The following is a 24,218-nucleotide window of genomic DNA, read 5'->3' as shown; positions in this document are numbered from 1 at the left end:
TTGCCGTATGGGCCAGGGTGTCATTCCTCATGTGCAACGGTGGCATGGACGGCTGGTTAAAGGTATCAAGAGCAGCTTTCGACAACGACCAGAACTTGCGTCTTCCGGTCGTGTAACTGGAAAGCTGCTCGTCGATTTAAACGAGGTGCTTCGATTTCGCACGGGCGATTTGCCGCTTAAAAAATCTGGAGGCACGGTTATATTGCATCTTTAGAATTTGGCAGTTCAGATCTTTTGAGCTCAGCGCCGCAACCCAAGTTCAATACGCCTGTTTTTTGCAGTCAGATGCTGCTTTATCTGACACATCGAACCAGGGCTGTGATCTGCCACCGATCGGTACTACAGAGCTTGGAATAAAAATATCCAGGTCCTGCAGTTTCACATCAGCTACTGCAACGGCGCAGACACTAGGATCATCCGAAGGGAAACAAACCTTGCTCCAAGGGTAGGATGCAAAAAAGGAACGCATCCTATCCCAATCTGCTGACTTGTAGTGCCAAACACGGCGGGTCTCTGGTGGTCTGTGACGTTGGCGCCGGATAGGCACTACACTCCTAACCAAGGCAAAGTCAAAATCAAAGTCAAAGTCAAAAAATCTTTATTCACTGTAAAACTTTATAAGTTATTTAGTGCAAGTCAGGATGAAGTACAAAAGTTACAATAGCATTCAAATGAGAATAACAATATTCATTAACAAAATTTAGAACATTAATTCCACCTCTTTATTATTCAAATAATCTTTCACATTATAGTAGGCCTTAGATGTTAATTTATTTTTTACGATACATTTAAATTTTTTAATAGGTAACATTTTAATTTCATTTGGGAGTTTGTTATTAAATATAACACAATCCACTTTAAAAGATTTAGCAATTTTACGGAGCCTAGTAGATGGAATTGCGAGTTTATGTTTGTTTCGAGTATTGACACTGTGTACATCACTATTCTTTTTAAATTGGCTAATATTTTTATGGGCGTATATGAGGTTCTCGTATATGTACTGGCAGTGTACTGTCATAATATTTATTTCACTAAACTTTTCTCTCAATGAATCCCTTGAACGCATTTTATAGACTGCTCGAATTGCTCTTTTCTGCAGCACAAATATGTTTTCAATATCTGCAGCCCTACTCCACAATATAATTCCGTAAGACATGACACTATGAAAGTAGCTGAAATATACAAGTCTAGCCGTTTCAACATCTGTCAGCTGCCTAACTTTTTTTATCGCAAATTATATTATTATTATCCAATAAAACTTTTAGGTCCCTAACAGACAAAACTTTACTCTATGTATCATTTCAAAGAGAATAATTATAATTTATAATGCACTTTAATTTATAAGTCCTGGTACATGTTGCTAGGATGACACGTGTTTTCAACCGAATAAAAGACAATACTATCACCGCTACCATAGTTAGGTTCTCCTGGTGTTTATAAGAGCTAATGCAAAATATACCTTTACATTACGAATATATTTATGAAATCCTTTTTATAACAAATTTTGAATATATAAGGATGTAGATAAAAAACATTAACCTGCATCTAATTTACGAATTTTTCAATACCATAACGTTTTAGTACAAATTATGCCTACTTAAATAATTTTGTGAAATTGAGCAAATTATTTTAACAGTACACTTTATCATTACAAAAAAATCAATTCAAAGTCTATTTAAGTAACTAAGAAATTTTATGTTTTTCACTTTTCACAATATATTTATAAATGGTTATAATGGAATACATTATTAGAGTTACAAGAACCAATATAATACTAATGACTGTTAATATTAATTTGACTTCGTAATACTCCATCCAGGACATATTGGCTGCGGGAGATCGAAGATGTTTCGCTCCACCGTGTCGTAGTACGTACTCCGTCCACCAGATGGCCTTATCCAGCCCCTTCTGAGGCTCATCACTTAAAATCTGTCGTAGTTTCACGATATTGTCTCGATAACTGGAAAATATATAAATGTTTACATGTATGGTATATAGTTTGTACCACAGGTACTAACTATATTAATTTATGAAGGAGAAGGAGTGGACCTGCTCGGTATCTGATTGTTTGAAGCATTTACTTATAATATACTAGTGTATAGACAAAGTGTGCGAGAGAGAAGAACATCTCAAAAGAAAATAGAAAGCAAGCAAGATAGAAAAAGAAAGGGAATTCATTGTAACTGACTTGATTGACAAGTCGCATAGCCAGATAGTGTAACAGCTGTGAAAACGTCGAACGAAACGTAGGTTGACTGTCAACCTTTATTTTGAGCAATGATCGCACACCAACACAAAGTTACATACAAATCACGAGTGTAAGACATAGCTTGTCACGCACACTAAAGTAATAAACCTGGCCTGTTTACATCGGTTGTCCAGCAGCAAGAGACTAGATATTATTGTTTTTTCTCTCGTTTATTGGTTGTAGTTCAGTAGACATATGAGTAACAAGAAACTTGTGGTAGCTGAAGTATGTTACAAATGGTCTGATTGACCACCTTACGTCAGGGAATCGAATTTGAGTGTTGGTAAGTCACGAATGGCAAGAAAAAAGAAAAAAATTGCACACGACTAAGTATTTTTTATGTATGATATAATATGACTAAAATTAACATAAAATATTTTGGTAACCTTCTGTTCTCTATGACTTCACTGATTGCAGATCTTAAATCTTGCTCGTTAAAACTATTCATATCAAGTTTTGTACCGATGCCAAAGTATTTGTATTTCTCAACATTATACCACTGGTCTGCGAACATTGGCAGTCCTATAAGTGGTACGCCACCAATTATAGCTTCTTCTGTAGACTGGAAACCACCTTGCATTATGAAGAGTTTTACGTTTTGATGTTCTGAAAAATAACCTGTGTATGTACTTATGTACACTCGAAACAAGTTAAACTTCTTTTGCGTAACAAAACAAAAATCCTTATTTTTTTATTATTCGTGCTATTTTACGTTAACAATATTGTTATAAAAAAGGTACTTATTAAATACGACGAATAAAAATATTAATAAACCGCATTATTTAGTAATAACGTTTATTTAAATATGATAAAATTATTTTAAACTATAAGAACGAAATGGATATATTAATTTTATTATGCAACTTATAGAAATTTATATATTAAACCACATCCAATTCATGTTCAAATATTTTTATTCAAAATAGGATTCAAAATCACTTATTGTACGTCAAAAACTACCACCCATTCAAAAAAGAATGCCTCAGACCTGAGAAGAACGGGCGCAAGAAACTCAGCGGGATTTTTTTTATATAAAAATATGGATTACAATGTGATATTGTACAATAAACATTTATAATTAAAGAGCCTGAGGGTGTTCGCTTCATTCCCAGACTGTGGTGTAATTAAGAAAATCAGTATGCTGTTTTTTAACAATTCTTTTAAATTTCGTAACACATTTGTTTTGTACATTTTCTGGGATCATATTGTTGAAGCATATACATCGCTCAATAAAGGACTTACTAACTCGACTAAACCAAGTAGTAGGCATAACAAGTTTTTGTTTGTTCCTCGTGATAGCATTATGAATGTCACAGTTTCTAGCAAATTGGTCAGTGTGCTAATGAAAATATAGAACATTATCATAAATATATTGAGAAGCAACAGTCAAAATGTTTATTTAGGTATAGTGGTACTGCAATGTGTACATAGGCCTCCGAAAAAGTTTACGTGATAAATAATTAGTGTTTCTAAATCTGAGTTACCTTATTCCAGAGAGTAGATTGGTGCCCGTGTTTCAATAATAAGTGTTATCACACACAAACTTGAAGCAGACATTACACTGAACACTACCTAAGTCTGAACACATTTCTCGAGGTTCGTGTGTTTGTGTACATTGGTTAAGGCAACTGAGTGAAATCATTGTGTGAATATACTAGAAGAATCATCATTCACCAAGAACTAAGCCACAGTGCATAAACATCACTCATGAGGTTCGAAATTAAACTAATTCGTGTCATAGTTTTGTAATAAGAAATAAAAGTTATAACGTGAGGGTAAATTTAAATTTTAAATTGCACAAAATATAAACAACTAACCTCGTAAAGTCGTTAAGCTCACGTATTAAAACACACGTTTACAAATTTCATTCAACCAGGTGTGTAGTGTGTAGCTGTGCTGTAAAAGGACGTCTAAACATTGCGGCGAATTTGGTTCAATCCCAAGATATTATATAAGTGAACTATTTTATTGTATTTTATTATTTTCTAAATTCAGGTGTAATATTATTATTTTTGTTTTTGCTCTATTCAGTTTTTTTTAATTAATAAAGATAAAATTAATCTATGAACAAAGAAACAATGAACATTACTGTTCGTAAGAAAACCACACCTCCTTCTTCAGCACCTGATCCTAAAGTGGACAATGAAAATTTAATATCAGCTATAAGTGATCGAGTTCTTACTTCATTTCGGTTTGAGATTCCGCGTATGTTATCTAGCGCTCTCCACAAAGAGTTATCTGAAATAAAGCAAGAACTGCTTGAATATCGGAAGTCAATTGACTTTTTGAGCAGCTCTCACGATGATTTAATAAAAGCCGTGGAGCGTCTAAGTTCCGAAAATACGCAGCTGAAAAAAGAAAACGGATCTCTGAGCTCTACCGTACTTAATTTATCCGAAAGATTGAACAATCTGGAACAACACCTGCGAGAAAATAATTTAGAATTAAACGGTGTACCTGAGAATCGTTCTGAGAGCTTGCCTAATTTAGTACAACAATGTGCAAATGTTATTGGCCATAAATTTAACGATGCTGATATCGTTCACTGTACGAGAGTCGCAAAACGGGATAAAGATAGCAAGTTACCTCGTGCAATTGTTGTAAAATTCAAAAGCCTAAGATGCAGAGATGAATTCTATTCCGCTGTATTTCGGTATAACAAAGCGAATCCCAATGAAAAACTAAACACCGCATTACTCGGCATAACTGGACATAAAAAACCTGTATATGTCTCGGAACACTTGTCCCCTCAAAACAAATTTTTACACGCTGCAGCCAGGAAAAAAGCCAAGGAGTTAAAGTACTCGTTTGTTTGGATTCGGAATGGAAAAATTTATGTTAGGAAATCTTCTGACTCAAAATACATTTTGATCAGAAATGAAAAAAAGTCTTGAATTAATGAGTTAAAACATCTTATTCCTAACGGTACACTTTTTGCAAACGATACTTATTTGACTTTTCTTTTTGTACAAATGGCTATCTCTCTATATTACCAGAATGTAAGAGGTTTAAAGTCTAAAACGATTGATGTGTATAATGCTTTTTTGTGTAATAATTTTGAGATTGTATGCTTAAGTGAAACGTGGTTAAATGTAAATATCAACTCTTCTGAATTGTTCGATGATCGGTATTTTGTAATGCGCAGAGATCGAAGTGAAAATTTCCTTAAACTTTTTAAAAATAAACATGGTGGAGGTGTACTTATGGCAATATCTAAAAAGGTTGAATATGTCCTGAGATGCGATTGGCAATCCGATTTGGTGGAGGATTTATGGATTCAAATAAAAGTAGATCCTGTTACTACTATCAATTTATGTACAGTATATTTACCGGATTACCTACCCACCAGCCTATATGTAGAATTTCTTAATAAATGTCAAAATATTATGAGCAGCCATCCAAACCATAAAATCTGCATTATTGGTGACTTTAACTTGGGTAGTATGATGTGGTCGAACCAAACAGGACTTCCTCTAAGCCACGTGTGCGAAAAATCTAGAGCATTGTTTGAGTTTTTCCAGCTGACTTTATCAAAACAACTTAACTACTTAAATAGAATCTTGGACTTGTCGATAACGGATTCACCTGATACAATCTCACTAAGTCATACCATTGCTGTTTGCCGCTTAGACTCACACCACCCTCCCTTTGAGCTTACCCTACTTAGTGGTCGAGCCCCGTTGCTTGAACTCAACAACTCTATAACTGAGAAACTCTGTTTTCATAAGACCGATTACGAGAGCTGTAATAGGGAAATTCAAGACTTTGATTGGGAGCAGTCGGCTTTGCAACTTGAGTTCGTTCATTGTTTTTATAACACTTTGTATGAAATAATTGAAAAGTACACACCCAAAACCAAAGTACGCAAACAATCTTATCCCGTTTGGTTTTCTACTGGGCTAATAAAGTTGCTAAAATCTAAATTTGAATTTCATGTCAAATTTAAAACTTACGGTAATCCAAGAGATTATGATACTTTTGCAATGTTAAGATGTAGAGCTAAGGTAGTTTTTGATCAATGTTTTCGCATATATATAAATCGCATAGAGTCTGATCTAGCTATAAACTTAAAAGCGTTTTGGCGTTACACTAAAAATAAGAAAGTCACTAATGCCTACCCAATACAGATGAGTTACAATAACCGATACGCTAATGATGGCCCTGGCATTGTGAACTTGTTTGCTGATCATTTCTCATCAGTTTACTCTATGAACGCTAATAGTAATGTGAACTATATTCCTGACTTTCCTCCTTCGGCTTTTTCAATCTGCCAATTTTCAGTGTCTCTAGAAAATGTTATTCAACAGCTTAAATCCATTGATTTATCCAATAATTCTGGACCAGATGGTATACCACCCATTTTAATTTGTATGTGCGCTGTGAGTCTCGCAAAACCCCTCGTTCTTCTTTACAACAAATCACTACAAAATGGAATCTTCCCTGCTTTATGGAAGATTGCTAAAGTAGCACCAATATATAAGACTGGGGACAAAACAGATGTCACAAACTACCGCCCGATAACCATTCTAAGTTGGTTCACCAAAATCTTTGAAAGGCTTGTGTATGCACATGTCTTTAACCACCTGAAGCCCATCTTAAGCTCACGTCAGCACGACTTCTTTGCGGGTCGTTCAACTGTTTCTAACTTACTGGTATATACTTCATTCTTATGTGACACAATTAAAGATAAGAGTCAGGTTGATTCAATATATACAGATTTTGCGAAAACTTTTGACTACGTTCACCATTCAGTGCTTTTATGTAAGCTACATCACCTGGGAATTCATGGTAATCTTCACAGATGGCTCACATCTTATTTATCAAATCGTACGCAACTAGTTGCGTTGAGTGGCTTCGAGTCAGTCCCATTTCTTGCTAGCTCTGGTGTGCCTCAAGGCTCAAATCTAGGTCCTTTGCTTTTTTGGTATTTATAAATGACTTATTATCCAAAATTCGATGTGAGTGTCTGGCGTACGCCGATGATATAAAAATATTTCGTAAAATAAACGGTCCAGATGACTGCTCATTTCTGCAAAGGGACATCGAGACTATTTGGCAGTGGTGTAAAAGTAACCGCATGATGCTGAATATAAAAAAGTGTCAACTGATTACATTTACTCGCAAGAAAAACCCATTTGTTCATGATTATGTTATCGACGGTAATGTTCTAGTGTGAATGTGATAAGGGACTTGGGCGTCATCTTTGACTCGGATTTATCCTTCAAAAGCCATTACGATGATATTTGTTCAAAGGCAAATAGGATGTTAAGCTTTGTTATTAGAATCGCCAGACCATTTAAACAGGAAAACTCCTAGATATTATTAAACAAAGGTTTAGTGAGAAGTATCCTGGAGTATTGCTTGCAGTAATTTGGTCTCCAATTTATAATGTTCACCGTGATAGAATAGAGTCAATTCAGCTGCGGTTTGTAAGAGTACTCTGTAGCAGGTTGGGTGTTAGACGTAAAATTCCTGAATACTCTGAGTGCTTACGTAAATTTAACTTGCATAGTCTTGATAAGCGGAGATGGGTATCTGATATGTGCGTCTTACATAACATTGCGAATGGTTTTATGGATAGTCATCTATTAAGTTTGATAAACTTTAAAGTTCCAACACGATCTGTGCGTATTCCATGTTTATTTTCGATCAATTCCTCAAATAATAATGTATCGCATAACAACCCGATTATGAGAATTTGTAGAGAATTTAACGAAGTGTGTGCTGATTTTGATATATTCTTTACAAATGTGGACATTTTTAAAAATACTCTTTATAAAACTTTCTAGTTTATGTAAAATAATTTGATGTTTAACTAAATTTCGTTATACTGTAATTACTATTGTGTCCACTTATTAATTTTTTATTTTTTTTACTGTATTTGGTGAATGGTGTGTACAATTTTAATTGGATCTCAGGATCATAAAAATATGCTGTACTTGTTATTAGATGATAGTTTTATCTTGTTATCTGTTATTGTAGGTAACTTGTAAATAAATAAATAAATTTCTTTAATTTTTTATCTTAATGATTCTATAGGACCTAGGTTATAAATAGTGTGAATAGCCCTCTTCTGCAGCACAAAGATGGTATTAATATGGGCCGCACTGCCCATAACAATATACCATAGGACATAATACTATGAAAATAACTAAAGTATACTAGTCGCGCCGTATCTATGTCAGTTAACTGTCTAATTTTCTTAACCGCATATACTGCAGAACTAAGCCTATTCGCCAATCCTTCAATATGGGGGCCCCATTGCAATTTGGAATCAAGAGTAATGCCAAGAAATACAGCAGATTTCACTGGTTTTAACACCTCTCGATTTAATATAATATGCGCATCTACATTTTTGACATTTGGCGCGGTAAATTTAATATATTTGGTTTTATGACTATTTAACAATAAGTTATTAGCGCTAAAACAGTACACGATGTCAGATAGAGCATTATTTACTTCGTCATATAAAACTTGGCTTTTCTTCACTTTAAATATCGGTAAAGTGTCATCCGCAAACAATACCACCTTGTGTTTTTTTTCTACAAAGTTAGGTAGATCATTTATATAAATTAGGAAGCGGCAGGGTCCAAGAATATACCCTTGTGGTACCCCCATACCGAGAGGACTCCCAGGAGATCACCTTTCATTCACATTGACCCTCTGAATCCTATTATTTAAATATGAGATCAGAAGATCGAGCGCAGATCCTCTTATACCATAGTGACATATCTTCCTGACCAGCGTTGAATGTTGAACGCAATCAAAAGCCTAAGATAAATCACAGAGGATACCAAGTGCATTCTGTGATTCCTCCCAGGCCTTAAAAATATTCCTGATGAGTTCAACACCTGAATCCGTAGTCGAGTGTCCCTCGTCAATCCAAATTGTTTTATAAGAAGTAACTTATAAGTGTTAAAGTGAGTAAGCATTTGGTTTAAAATAATTTGGGAAGACCTGGATTGAAGAAGTGAATCACGAAGTTCAATTAACCCTTAAATGGTATTGTGGGGACCGCACGCATGACGTTTTCTCTGTTTTTTGATAAACTAAGCATTACGTCGCTATTCGCGGCGGGTGCCGGACGTTCGGCGCTGTATCACTTACTGGGACCTAGGTATGCACATGTTGGGGTCCGCGCGGCCCCCACGATACCAGTTACGTAAGTTTTTTTGCAGAGTAATTTTTATTTGTTTGTTATTTTTTACAGTTATCCAAGTCGCGGCCTTTGAGTGATTAAATAATAAAAGAACTCTTACCCGAAGATCTTGATTCCGAATCAGTGATCTAGTCTAGTCTAGAAAGAACAAAGTTTCATATTAGTATTTTTGAGCCTTAAGATAAGAAGTGATTTATTGTTAATTTATTATTTCTGACCATTTATTCAAGCACATAGTTAAAACTCACTTGTTAGTAGCAGACATCCGCACGGCCCCCACGAAACCAGGTAAGTATATCAAATTTACAATACCAGTTAAGGGTTAACCCAGGATGACGGAGCACAGTGGCGCACTCTGAACCATCCAGGGAATACGATATTAAGTAAAAGATAATCAATTTATGGCGACTAAATACTCACTCAACAGATCAGGCTGTGGTACCCACTTTGTAATTCTTATGTTCTTTGATTTTCCAGAAATATCTTCGTCCCACCGCCACAAAACATCGTAGGGCAGCTTAGAAAATACTTTTGTAAATATATGAACTTGACTCTTTGGGAAAAGGGACGATTTTGTGTTTGTTCCAAAGCTCACATAAATAACTCCGTGTTTAGATGAATCCAGAAATATTTTAAGATCCTGGAACAGAATTATCAATAAATCAATAAATTTAAATAAGAAACATTTAAAAAAGATATAAAAGAAAGTCGACTAGTGACACAAAAAGCATTGGAGAGAGGGGGTGATACAATATCTCCAGGTTTACCACAGAATGCTGACTTGATTACATATAGCTAGTGAAATTTCTATTCTTTTTTCTAATTTTTTAACTTTTCAGCGGATATATGAAACCTAGTTGGTAAATATATTGATATTTTAATAAACATGTTATTGGAGTACAAAGACTCTTCATTGGAAATTATTATATAAACTCAATGAGAGACTCAACGTCTTACGTATCAAGGTGACTCTAATGCGATGCTGCTGCAATTATTTATGAAGAACGCTATACAAAAGTATTATAAACTTATTAATTATTGACTTATAATCATCGGTGCTCAATAAGTGTGCAAAATTTCACTTCTTTTCGACGTTTGAAAGCCGGTGAAAATTAGGTTCAAAAAATCCGTTAGATAGATAAGATATATAGGTATCTTATCAATGTTACTAATCAAGATAATAAAACCGTGTTAAAAAAATAAGTGATACCTCCGTATCACCCACCATCACGTGGACGATAATTACTAATAAGTGTAAAGGTTTCTATAAAATTACTTATTACTCATAAATGTATTCAGAACTTAATAATGATAACCCTTAAATAACCGTCCGGGCCAATGGCATATATAATAAAAATAATATCATTGCTTCGGGCGACTTCCGGGCTAAATTCCAAAGTCCATCTGATAAAAACGCGAGTTGGAGCTATATTTTTGGATTTTTTTATCTACCTCGGGGATTTCCTGCTTTGGTTTTTCGTATATACCTCCAATATACACGACGTTTGGGGGAACAGGTATATTACCAGCCCAAATGGGAAAGTTATTATAAAATACAAGGTCGATATTTTCCATTAATTTGTGCAGTGGAAGCACATCTGGTCCGATTATTCTTTTCAACTGCTTATCCTCTTCAATTTGATGAGTTGCATATATATACTCAAGACCGGCGTTATGTATGAACGCTTGTATTTTTTCCCAAATAGTCAAATTATGAAACCTTCGCTGTAAAATGCTGGCGAACAAAAGTGGATGATTTGGTAATCCTGTACTTTTATATGCAGAAACCATTACACCCCCTGAACTAATGCGAATAACAGGAACATTTTTGAAAATATAAGAAAACACTAGAGCTGGTCTCACACACTCTTCAATCAGTAGCAAATCGTACGTTGCTTTGCTTCGAACTATTTTCTGAACATCTTCAGTTTCCAACTGCAAAAAGAATGTTTTACTAAACGATTCTGATAGAATTGAAAAAGCATTTAAAATATCTGTATTCCCTCCAACAGCAGCGTTCTTTAGGAGAAATTTGCGCCAAAAATCATAGGAAATATCATGAACGTCAATTTCTGTCAGATTTCTTGGAGCGTTATCTTTGAATGCTGGATCTGGTGTTATGACTGTTACTTCATGTCCACGATTAGCCAATGCTTGAGTGAGTGGTCGAAAAACAACTTGATGACTTATTGATGGAGTTGGAAAGATAGCTAATATACGAGCACAATCCGTCCTTGTCAAATACGTCACCAATATAAGATAGAATATGGAATTCATGTTAAGCGTTGTTCACTACTAACATTTTTCATAGCTGATTTCCTTTATATAAACTCAATTTGCATTTACGATAACAGGTTTGCAGAATCAAATACAGAATTAATACAGATAATTAGGCCTGACACAAACGTTATCCTTAGAACTTTGCTTTGATTTTGCAGAGATTTAGATGCCGTAAACTATCAGCTATAAAGCGTTTTATAATATTTAAAAACTAAATGCATTTAAAAATGGTTTGATTTCCAATTCTATTAGGCAGCCATGATTATACTAGTATGTCGCTATTGCTTTGATAATCTCATGTTTTTTTTATGGAAAGGGAGGATAAACGAGCGTATGGGTCACATGGTGTTAAGTGATCACCGCCGCCCACATTCTCTTCACATCACCACAGAAGCGTTGCTGGCCTGGAGGTTAAGAAAGGTGTACGTACGCTCTTTTTAGAGGTACCCATATCGTATCGTGCCGGAAACACCGCACAATGCTTTTTTTAACTTAATTGAATAAATATTTTTTATTAGTGTAAATCTTGTATCTTGTATCTTTAGTCTTTAGTGTAAGTAGTGACTTTTTAATGAATCCCTTCACATGTGTTAATGAATTTCTTCCCATCATACATTAAAGCTCAAAATTTTCCGAATATTTGAATTAGCTTATTTGGTTGGTTTTATTCGCTTGATTATCATTTCGCAACCATCAAATACTCTTCATTGAAAATTTTCCGTGGCCAAATATCTTTCATTAAAGTCTTCTTTTTTGAATCGAATAAACGCGTTTACTCAACGATACCTTTATGATGAACTTGAATAACATAGAAATAGAGGTTTAAGGAAGAATAAACCTTATCATATTATGTACCTACTTAAAAGGGTAACCGGTTCGAATGTTATTCAGTTTCCTGTATAGGCTGACATAATTAAGATATCATTATTATTCCGTTTCCGGTTCCGTCCCGACTACAACCTTTTCGAAACTCACGATTGTTATAATAAGGTAGACGATGCGACATTTTCTATGGTATAATTTAACATCAAATCTCTGTACTTAATATACATGTTTATATTATACTTATGCAGGTGAACTTTATAATTAATTATGTGTAATAATTACTTATAATTCTTGACAATTTGTAATTTTTTTATAGTGATAACCATAACTTCTGGGATTATTTACAAAAATACTTTGAAAACAAATTTTATGAATGATGCGGCACTCGAACCCGCTATCGCGTTCCGTGAAAGCCACAACCTGAGAGTTGAACATGGCCTAACATGATTTATGAACATTACGTTACTCGAATTCGCGGGTTCGAGTCGCGCATCATTCATAAATTTTGTTTTCAAATTTAATTTGTTTGATGTGATTCTGGCTTAATGATCGTTTATCTGACTAAGCAAGTTTATGATAAAAACGTTATTATTATCATTTTGGTCAACGTTTTTTGTACGAGTTTTTTGAACTTGAACTTACAAAGAACGGCATTACATCATAACGTTTTATGTATGCTTGTTTGAATGAAATTAAATAGTTTATTTATTTTTATATTGAACTTGGTACCTTAAATAAAACTTATATATTTTGTCAAACTGCACAAGTTTGACAGGTTTGGACTAACAATATATATATATATTTGGTAGGTTTTATATACATATATATGAAAATAAGGGACGAGACGAGCAGGACGTTCAGCTGATGGTAATTGATACGCCCTACCCATTACAATGCAGTGCCGCTCAGGATTCTTGAAAAACCTACCCAAATATCCCAATAAATACCCAATTCTGACTGGCACTACAATTGCGCTCGTCACCTTGAGACATAAGATGTTAAGTATCATTTGCCCAGTAATTTCACTAGCTACGGCGCCATTCGGACCAAAACACAGTAATGCTTACACATTACTGCTTGACGGCAGAAATAAGCTAGTAGTTTCCCTCGAGATCGAATCAGAAAAATGAGGAGATCCGTAGGAGAACCAAAGTCATCGACATGGCTGATTGAATAACTGAAATGACAATTGGCAGGGCACATAGCTTGACGAAGCCGTTGGGGCAGTAAAGTGCTTGAATGGCAACAACGTATTGACAGACGCAGTATTGGTAGGTCCCCCACCAGATGGATCGATAATCTACTCGGAATAGGTTGGATGTGGGCGGCGCAGTACCGATCGTCGTGGAGATCTTTGGTTGAGGACTTTGTTCAGAACTGGACGTCTTTCGTCCGAAATTATGATGATGATTTTATTTTACTGTATTACACTTTATTGACACCACATTAACAAAATATAACTTAACTACTAACTTACATAATAATATAATATGGTGCAAATGGCTTTTAAATTGTAATACAATAAAAGAGAAAGACAGTACATTAAAAGGGTAAGAAAAGTGTCAAAAATATACACACACTTTAATATAATATACTATACTAATATATAGATAAGATAAGAAAGTAAAATTATACGTAAAAAAAGTAAAAACAATAATTAACATTTATGAATTGTTGAATTATGTTGATGGATACAATACATACAGATACTATCAAATAGAGGACAGATAATGTTTTTTAAGTTAATTTTTAAAAGAGGCTTATGATTGTGCTTGACGTATAGTAAGTGGCAGTTGCTTCCAAAGATCCATTAATGGTGAAAGAAGAGTGGTAGCTATCAGATATATAGAAAGGAACATTAAACATTTGTTTCGCGCAACGAGAGCTCATACTGAGAACCTGGTAGGTAAAGAGGAGTATTTAGGTGATGATAAGCAATACACTATACTCACTGAGTTGATCTCCAGCAGACAGCACACTGTCATCTCTGTACCAGGCGGCGACGGTAGCGTGGTCGCGCGCTACCGTCGCCGCATAACACATAACAAACGTTGTTTTGCCATATAAAGTATAATTCACGCGATAGTTTTATAAGTAATAAAATATTGCCTATATTATAGCCAGCACATCATTTTGTTCTATTGTCAATAGTTTTTGCAGCGCACGCAAAAATTGGTTTTCGATTTTACACCTTGTGTTACAAAATAGCAATTTTATTACGGATCCCTTATTTTGAAAAAAAAAACATACCCAACACTGAAAGAATCATTCAAATCGGACCAGTAGTACCAGAGATTAGCGCGTTCAAACAAACAAACAAACAAACAAACACTGCAGCTTTATAATATTAGTATAGATTATCTTTTACAGAAACGTCTATTGTTTTCTTGAATCATGAAATATAATAAACACTTTCGAAGAATTGCGGAAAGACACGTGCAAGCAGTTTGAATTATGTATTCTCGGCTAATTTGGTAATTTATTTTATTATTTACCAAACTTCGCCAACAAAAATAATACAAATCTCATCATCCGATTACAGTCCTAAAATTGGAAAGTACCTAAGAAAGAAAACTATTTCTGAAAAAAGCTTCTCGTTATAGTGAGTGTGTCTGTGTATGCGTTTTATACTATAAAAATAAAAAGACGTGTGGCACTCGCGGACTGCCGCGGTGAAGCTATTGCATAGCATTTTTTATGAACTTATGCAATTATAATTATTTATTTATTTTATTTATGCACAATTTTTTTTGATAAAATTAATTTAAAAAAAAGCAAACGGGAAGTGAGTAAGATTTTACTTGCAAGATTTGATTACAGACAGACTACGGGACAGTTGAAACTTAATAAAAATGCTTGTCATAATAATAAAAATTAAAAAAAGTCATCAAAAATCAAGAAATTAAAAAAAAATCAAGACGTACCCCAGGCTCGAACCCGGGACCTTCTGCACAAAAAGCATACGTGTAACCGCTGTTCCACGGCAACTGTAATGACTGTGGCGAAATATTTATATAGATCTAGTAAGTGTTAGGTTATTTTCGTTACGGAATTTCTGGATTCGGTCTCCACGCTCAAGGCCCGCGATAGAAGCTATGCAATAGCTTGAAAACAAAACTAACTAACTACACTTACACTTGGACCTGCACCGACTGTCGTCCATGTAATTGTCCGTGAGCTCCCAGTTTGATGGAGAGTCCCCCCGGGCTGGTTTCGTACGAAAAAACCAAAATCTCTTTCACACATGTCTGTCTGTGTAAAAAATAAAATAAAATAATGGCAACCTCCTTTTTCTTTGAAGTCAGTAAAATTACAACATCGTTATAATTAAATTATGTTATACGTTTATTCGACGCTTTATAAGATCGGCAAAGCTCCTGTGGTTGCCCGGGTGTTGCAAGAGAATGGGGGCTGCGGTGATAATGTACCATCAAACATTTTAGATATATAATATAATTATACCTAATAAAATACGTTTATTCGACTCTTTATAGGATCGGCAACGCTCCTGTGGTTCCTCGGGTGTTGCAAGAGAATGGGGGCTGCGGTGATAATTTACCATCAAACATTTTAGATATATAATATAATTATACCTGATGAAATACGTTTATTCGACCCTTTATAGTATCGGCAACGCTCCTGTGGTGCCTCGGGTGCTGCAAGAGAATGGGGGCTGCGGTGATAATTTACCATCAAACATTTTAGATATATAATATAATTATACCTGATGAAATACGTTTATTCGACCCTTTATAGTATCGGCAACGCTCCTGTGGTGCCTCGGGTGCTGCAAGAGAATGGGGGCTGCGGTGATAATTTACCATCAAACATTTTAGATATATAATATAATTATACCTGATGAAATACGTTTATTCGACCCTTTATAGGATCCGCAACGCTCCTGTGGTTCCTCGGGTGTTGCAAGAGAATGGGGGCTGCGGTGATAATATACCATCAAACATTTCAGATATAAAATATAATTTAGTATCAAATATTTCAGATACATATAATACCTTAAACAATACATGTTGCAAGAGAATGGGGAAGTATATATATATATAATGTAGTATTATAGAGAAAAAACATAAGGTAGTATTGTTTGCGGACGACACTTCACTGATTTTCAAAGTGAAAAGAAACCAAGCTATGTATGACGAAGTAAACGATATTTTATCTGACATCGAGTTCTGGTGTAGCGCTAATAACCTATTGTTAAATAGCAAGAAAACTAAATACATTAAATTTACCGTACCAAATGTCAAAAATGTAAATGCAAATGTTTTGTTAAACGGAGAGGTGATAGAACCGGTGTAATCTGCTATATTTCTTGGCATAACTCTAGATTCCAAATTACAATGGGGCGCCCATATTGAAGGATTGGCGAACATACTTAGTTCTGCAGCATACGCGGTTAAAAAGATTAGACAATTAACTGACATAGATACGGCGCGACTAGTATACTTTAGTTATTTCCATAGTATTATGTCCTATGGTATATTGCTGCCCATATTAATACAATATTTGTGCTGCAGAAGAGGGCTATTCGCGATATTAATAACCTAGGTCCTAGAGAATCATTGAGAGCAAAATTCAAAGAAATTAACATCTTGACTGTTGCTATTCTTGATAATGTAATGTATGTTCATAGGCACATAAGTGAATTTGCCAGAAACTGACATAACCATAATGTTAACACCAGGAACAGACATAAACTGATGATGCCTACTACTCGGCTAAGTCGAGTTAGTAAGTCTTTTGTGGGGCGATGTATATGCTTTTACAACAAGATCCCAGAAAATGTTCAAAACAGAAGTATTACGTTATTCAAAAGAATTGTTAAAAAACGTTTGTGTGGTAAAGGTTACTATAACATAAATGACTTTCTTAATGATACCACAGATTGGGAATGGAGTGACCGCCCTCAGGCTATTAAATAATAAGTTTAATTGTACAATATTACTTTGTAAACATATTAATTCGATGAGAAAAAAAAGCCCACTAAGTTTGTTGCGCCTATTCTTCTCAGGTCTGAGGCATTCATTTTGGAATGGGTGGTAGTTTTTTGACTTTCAATAAGTGATGTCACATCCTATTTTGAATAAAAATATTTGAATTTGAATATGTGTGAACAAATTTGTAATATTTGGATCAAAAATATAGCACCCCAGATCAAGATACTAAGCCCTACCTTCTAACACGCACACATAGAAGATACCGATTTTAATGCGAGTGTTGACTTTGGGAGTACCCGTGATAAGAATAGATTTTATATCAAACTAGGATATTTTGGGACAAAATAACTACTGAAACATATTTAACCTCCTCACTGAATTCGTTCTACCCATAGAACATAAAATGTCTAAAAATGTTGTAAGTTAAATTTCCACGCTGCGTTAAATTTATACCCGTAGCGGCAGCTATTGTTTCACCTGCCACCTGGTTGAAAACGGTCCAAAAAGACTTGAAAGAAGCTCATTTAATAGCTGACATGGCGCAAAACCGTGCCGAATGGAAAAAAAGGACAAGGAAGGAAGACCATAGTGTTTTCATGGAACTTTTTTAAATAAGCAGTTCTAAACATTTTTCATTACAGAATTAAATAATATAAAACAATTATTCTCAAGTCCACGAGTAACTCTCAATGAATTGGCAACAAAGATACCAGATAAGATGATTGATGTACAATACAAGCAAGCCCAAGTGTTAATTAAAGGCGGCAAGAAGAAAGTAGCACAGAATGATTGGTCTTGGACCTATATATTTTTATGGCCAGAGAAAATGAAATTTGAAAGGTAATTTACAGTTTTATAAGTCAAAGTCAAAAAATCTTTATTCACTGTAAAACTTTATAAGTTATTTAGTGCAAGTCAGGATGAAGTACAAAAGTTACAATAGCATTCGAATGAGTATAACAATATTCATTAACAAAATTTAGAACATTAATTCCAACTATCTTTATCATTCAAATAATATTTCACATTATAATAGGCCTTAGATGTTAATTTATTTTTTACAATACATTTAAATTTTTTAATAGGTAACATTTTAATTTCATTTGGGAGTTTATTAAAAAATATAACACAATCCACTTTAAAAGATTTAGCAATTTTACGGAGCCTAGTTGATGGAATTGCGAGTTTATGTTTGTTTCGAGTATTGACACTGTGTACATCACTATTCTTGTTAAATTGGCTAATATTTTTATGGGCGTATAGGAGGTTCTCGTATATGTACTGGCAGTGTACTGTCATAATATTTATTTCACTAAACTTTTCTCTCAATGAATCCCTTGAACGCATTTTATAGACTGCTCGAATTGCTCTTTTCTGCAGCACAAATATGTTTTCAATATCTGCAGCCCCACCCCACAATATAATTCCGTAAGACATGACACTATGAAAGTAGCTGAAATATACAAGTCTAGCCGTTTCAACATCTGTCAGCTGCCTAATTTTTTTTATCGCAAATACTGCAGAGCTAAGTCGATTACATAAGTTTTTTTATGTGAGCACCCCATTGTAGCTTAAAGTCTAATGTAATGCCTAGGAATGTTGTCGTTTCTACTACATCAAGTTTGTCATTATTAATTTTTATAGGTGTTGGTTGGTGCTTTATATTTGGAAGTGTAAACCTTACACATTTTGTTTTCCTTTCATTTAAAAGTAAGTTATTAACATTAAACCAATTTACTACTACAGTAATGTCGTCGTCAACCTGACAGAAAGTTTTTTGCTGGCGTTTTATTTTAAATAACAAAGATGTATCGTCAGCAAACAGTATAATATCATGTTTATTTTGAATAAGGTATGGTAAATCATTGACGTAAACCAGGAACAAAAAAGGACCCAAGATTGAGTCCTGCGGTACACCCATCGATATGATAGAGCCAGTTGTTCTTTTTCCATTAATGTCTACTCTTTGAATCCTATTACACAAGTATGATTTTATTAAATCTAGTGAAACATCCCTAACCCCATAGTGGTGAAATTTTTGAAGTAAGGTTTCATGATGGACGCAATCGAATGCCTTGGATAAATCACAAAACACTCCTAACGCATCACATGAATCCTCCCAAGCATCCAAAATATTTCTTATTAACTCGATACTAGCATCTGTGGTTGAAAGACCTTGAGTAAAACCATATTGTTTATTATGCATGACGTTATTATTGTAAAAATGGTTAATTAAATGCGTTAACATAATTTTTTCGAAAATCTTGCTAAAGGTTGGTAGTACTGATATGGGTCTAAAATTGGTGGGGTCAGCTTTATCTCCCGACTTAAATAGAGGAGTGATCTTGCTGTTTCATATGGTTTGGAAATATACCGCAATCTACACACTTATTGAAAATAAAAGCTAAGTCTTTGGCTACAATTTCTATTACAAATTTCACTACGTTAACAGAGATTCCCCAGAGATCTTTAGTTTTCTTAACGCTAATTAGTCTAAACGTTTTAATAATCTCTATGCGATCAACATGCTTAAATTTAAAGTTTGTATTACATAAAAATACGTTTTTCTGTAGCAGTTTCATTGCAGATATAGGTGAGGAATTTAGATATTTTGTCGTAGAGACCGGTATATCAGTAAAAAACTTTTCAAATGTATCTGCAATTTCAGAATCTGTTTTTATGTTTCTGTTACCAATCTTTAATTTGAATTCATTACTTCTCTTATTAGTTTTACCGATCTCCTCATTTATAATTTTCCAAGTTGTTTTTATTTTGTCATTGCTATTTTTAATCTTTAAACTTATGTTGTGAGACTTAGCTAATTTACAATCGTTCTTGAATTCTTTAGAATATAACCTTACATAATTTTGCACTTGTATTAAATCGCCTCTCTTCATAGAAGTTATACAATGTTTGTCTACGTTTGTGTAAATCGACGGAAGTCCAGTCATTAAAAGATAAAGTATTTTTTGGAATAAATGATTTTGAAATGAAAATAGAGTTAAACAGTTTAGTAAATGATTCAAAAAATATGTCGTACATTGCATTGGCATCTAAGTTGAGGTAGAATAGATTTAAACGATAATTTGTTACAGGAGTACATTTAACTTGTTTTTTCAGAATATATCTGATGTCTTTAATTTTTATTAGTTGACCAAAATGGTCTGAGTCTAATTTTCTAATAATACATTTGATTATTGGAATAATGTCAGTGAATATATTGTCAATACACATGGCGCTAGTCGCAGATATTCTAGTGGGCTCCGTAAACAAATGAGAGAGATTAAATGATTTGAACAGATTCAGCAATCGCACACTTAAGCAGCAGTTATTTATAATATTAACATCTTTAATCGCCACATACAACTAATTTCTTTTTCGATTCAGATAGTTTCGATAACACATCTTCCATAGATTTTTCAAATATTTCAAAATTTGCCAGCGGCGGTCTCTATACACATACAATTATTTTTTTTTATCTCTGTTGCAGATATTTCCACTACACGCTCAACAGATAATGCTTCGATATCTTTACGATTTTTGCACTGAAATTGTTTGTTGACTATAATCAAGGAACCACCATGAATAAAGTTGGTTCTACTAAACGAGCTACCATGTGATTGCTAAAATTAAACAATCATTGCTGTTCAAAAATAATTCTACTTCTAAATCTTTGCCTCTTAAACACTGGATGTTTTGATGTACTAAAGTTATTATTCCTCTTTCTTTGCTACTTCTATTATTACATAAATTGTTATTTGTTTTGATGTTGCTAGAGGATAATTCCGTTGTCTTAAATAATTTATTTTGTAGCTTATTAATGCTCTCTCCTCTCTCTCCTCTGTTGTCTTATAAACTAATTTAAATTACTTGGAATAGCTTCCAATGTGAGATTGTCATGAATCTCTTCAGAACAAATAGTGTGCATTTTCTGGTTAGCCAAATTCCTGGCTGTTATACTAAAGTAGCAAATATAAATTATTTTTAATATAATTGTTGGTGTCGATCAGGTGAATTAGTTTATTATTATTTAGAATAGTATGTAATGTTAAATTTTCAATTATATCTAAGTTCGTTTTCAGCTTGTGGTAGGCTTTTGCTGTACGGGAATGTAAATATTACAATTTTATTAATATTTAGTGAACATAGTGTCTCAACATATTTGCTAAGGTAACGTTTGTTCATGTCTCCTCTATTTCCAAACCATATTATTAAGTTTGTTACATGTGTTAAATTTTAACTTAATATTTTTGGAATAATATCATGAAAACTGGTGTTTGGGAAGCAGTTATTTATTACTGTGTGTTCTATTTTACTGTGCAGTAGTTTGCCTAAATTTTTCCCTATTTCATCACAAAATATTACAGTTTTATAATTGTTTTTTTACGCATAGTTGTAGTGTTGGATCCGATATTAATTTCAGCAGTTAAGGGGAGAGCTGCTCTATCTGGTTTTAAATTCGCAGAATTTTGGCAGTCACACAAATAATTGGTCATCAAGGAATCGAATCGTTCCGGGTTATTTTGAGATAATTTAAGTAGCTCATCCATATTCGCAGAGTACTCCCACTTCAAAGAACCTTCAACACGGGCTAGTTCATACTCGAGATATTGTATGTCATTTCCATATTTTATTCTGTTATTTTTTAATTCTTCTGTACATATTTTTAGTTTGTCTAAGTAATCTAGTTTATTCTTATTATTATTGCTCTTGTTGAGACTTTTCTAATTTTTTTATATCTTTAATGTTGTGGAGTTTCTGTGTTCTTTTATTTTACCATATATTTTTGATGTCTTTTTGTTGCATACAGAATTGATTCCCACTACTGTGTTATCATGAGTCAAGTCAACCACGGAGCCGGCTACATCATTGCTTGCAACGGAAACTTGCTTAACTACGCTATTCGCTGATAGTAATTCGTTAAATAAGCTTTCGCTTTAAAAACGAGACTCTTCTTCCATTTGTGCTATTTGTTTTTAGGCATCACACAGTTCTCGTTCCAGAATAGAGTTTCGCTTTAAGGTCTATATTTACAGGTCTTAACTTATTAGTGCCAAATCAGATATGACATAAAACACTTCATGGTTACTATGAAATTAATGAATTTCTTGATGAATGATAATGAATAACTTGAGTATTGAGCAACCTCTTAAGCTATGAGAAACATACCTGTGCTGGGCCTCTACTTCATGCTAGTTTTGAGTAGCGCTTTGCTACGGTCAAGTCGGGCCTGTTTATGCTGTCATTGTTAGACAGCCGCTTGACTCTCCCACATCGAAAAGCCCTCAGTCTCCCCCTGCGACATTCATAAACTGGGACAAGAGGTCTGCCAAGATCTTATTTTTTGGTAATGAGATATCAAATTGTAATTAACATCATAATAAATAGTGCCATACAAGGATGGGACAGACGCCTTACGTTTTCAGAAGACTGTAGAGTGTAGTGCCATGACATCTGTTAGTTGGCCCGAAAATGAAAGCTTTGTCACTTTGTCAGCTGTCACTCGCTTTGAAACCTTTCAACTTTTCTTTAATTGTTAGCGTTTACGCATGTATGTAGCTCTCGTGTTCCATTTTGCATATTTACACTACTAAATCTATCCTTTATGTTCTATGTTGTGACAAAATTAAATAACTAACTCTACGCGCAATTTCAACATAATAAAAAATTGCAATACCTAGATTAAAAAGTAGAGTTAGTTATTTAATTGCGTCACACCATTAAAACTGAATTTTATAATTTCAAGCTTATATATAGTATTAAAAGAGGTAGATATATCACTAGCACGCCGAAAATCGATCGCCTAAATGGAGTCAATTGGTTCGTTTGGTCGTAGTCGCTCTCTCGATACCACAACAGTACACACGCGTTTGTTGTTGACAGAATTGCTTACAACTTAAACAAATATACTTATCTTTTGACACCAATTCCGTTTTTACAAAGGACACAATTCTACAAATTGGATGTAGGAATAGAATAGATATTAGATATTAAAACACAAAAATAATAATGATCCTCCAGTCTTCTGCCCGCTGGCTTAAATACCTTTTTCTTTTTAAAAGAAGTGTCACTGATTCTTAACAATTTAAAATAACAACATCCGCCACTTCCGTCGTTGACATGACAATAGATTTCAATAACTTGACTATATACATCATGGGTACCTGGTAAACCCCTTATTCACACTCGTCCATCCTGACCTCTTTGCGACTCTGCAAAGAAAAAAGGTAAAAGTATCATATTTACCAATATTATATTCCTGTAAATTTACTAGTGGCTATGTGGCCATAAGATATTTTAATATCTACCCATATATTATTTTAATCCTTTAATTTGTTTGGTACCATAAATTATATGCCATCAACCAATATAACATGGTCTATACAAAAATGTATATTCATTTCAAGTTTCACTAAAATATACCCATATAATATTCTTTAATCATTTTGCAAATCCACAGATAATGTAAGATAAATAAACCATCCAAGCAACCATTTTTTTTACCCAATTTCTTCAATGCAAGTTTTAAGTATCAAATATAACATTATTCTCCTTCTCCAATAATTTTAAAAGTAAGTATGGTCCCAATTAGACACTACCTCATTTATCCATATTATTTATATCATTATCCATATTATATATAATATACCACATTATTATCCATATTATATACCACACATGGTCCAACCAACGATTTCATTTATGATTTCCATAGTATTTAACAAAATAAAAATATCCAAATTAGTTTGTTTCA

The 24,218-nt window shown here is 33.9% G+C and overlaps 1 protein-coding gene across 8 annotated transcripts in view; it reads right to left on the bottom strand.

The window, feature by feature from the left end:
* The window catches only part of LOC126978749 (UDP-glycosyltransferase UGT5-like), a 54,174-nt gene extending 31,270 nt beyond the window's left edge, over window positions 1-22,904 (bottom strand). Inside the window, exons 1-5 of one of the 8 annotated variants that reach the window (XR_007732700.1) lie at window positions 10,860-11,825; window positions 9,828-10,047; window positions 9,508-9,545; window positions 4,431-4,486; window positions 2,710-2,854 (exon numbers count right to left, since the gene is read on the bottom strand). Coding sequence is in view for 5 of the 8 variants with exons in the window: in XM_050827800.1 (XP_050683757.1) it covers window positions 1,684-1,960; window positions 2,635-2,854; window positions 9,828-10,047; window positions 10,860-11,684 (1,542 nt within the window). In the remaining 3 variants the exon portion in view is untranslated. Of the gene's footprint in view, window positions 1-581; window positions 1,961-2,634; window positions 2,855-4,430; window positions 4,487-9,507; window positions 9,546-9,827; window positions 10,048-10,859; window positions 11,843-15,647; window positions 15,765-22,633 lie in introns of those variants that run through there. The other 7 variants (XM_050827800.1, XR_007732698.1, XM_050827833.1 and 4 more) reach the window with 7 other exon arrangements.
* Window positions 22,905-24,218: the final 1,314 nt, after the last annotated feature.

This window comes from Leptidea sinapis, chromosome 3, assembly GCF_905404315.1.
Source record: "Leptidea sinapis chromosome 3, ilLepSina1.1, whole genome shotgun sequence".
NCBI lineage: Eukaryota > Metazoa > Arthropoda > Insecta > Lepidoptera > Pieridae > Leptidea > Leptidea sinapis.
The sequence above is the reverse complement of the archived record's forward strand: the minus strand, read 5'-3'. Positions and strand labels throughout refer to the sequence as shown.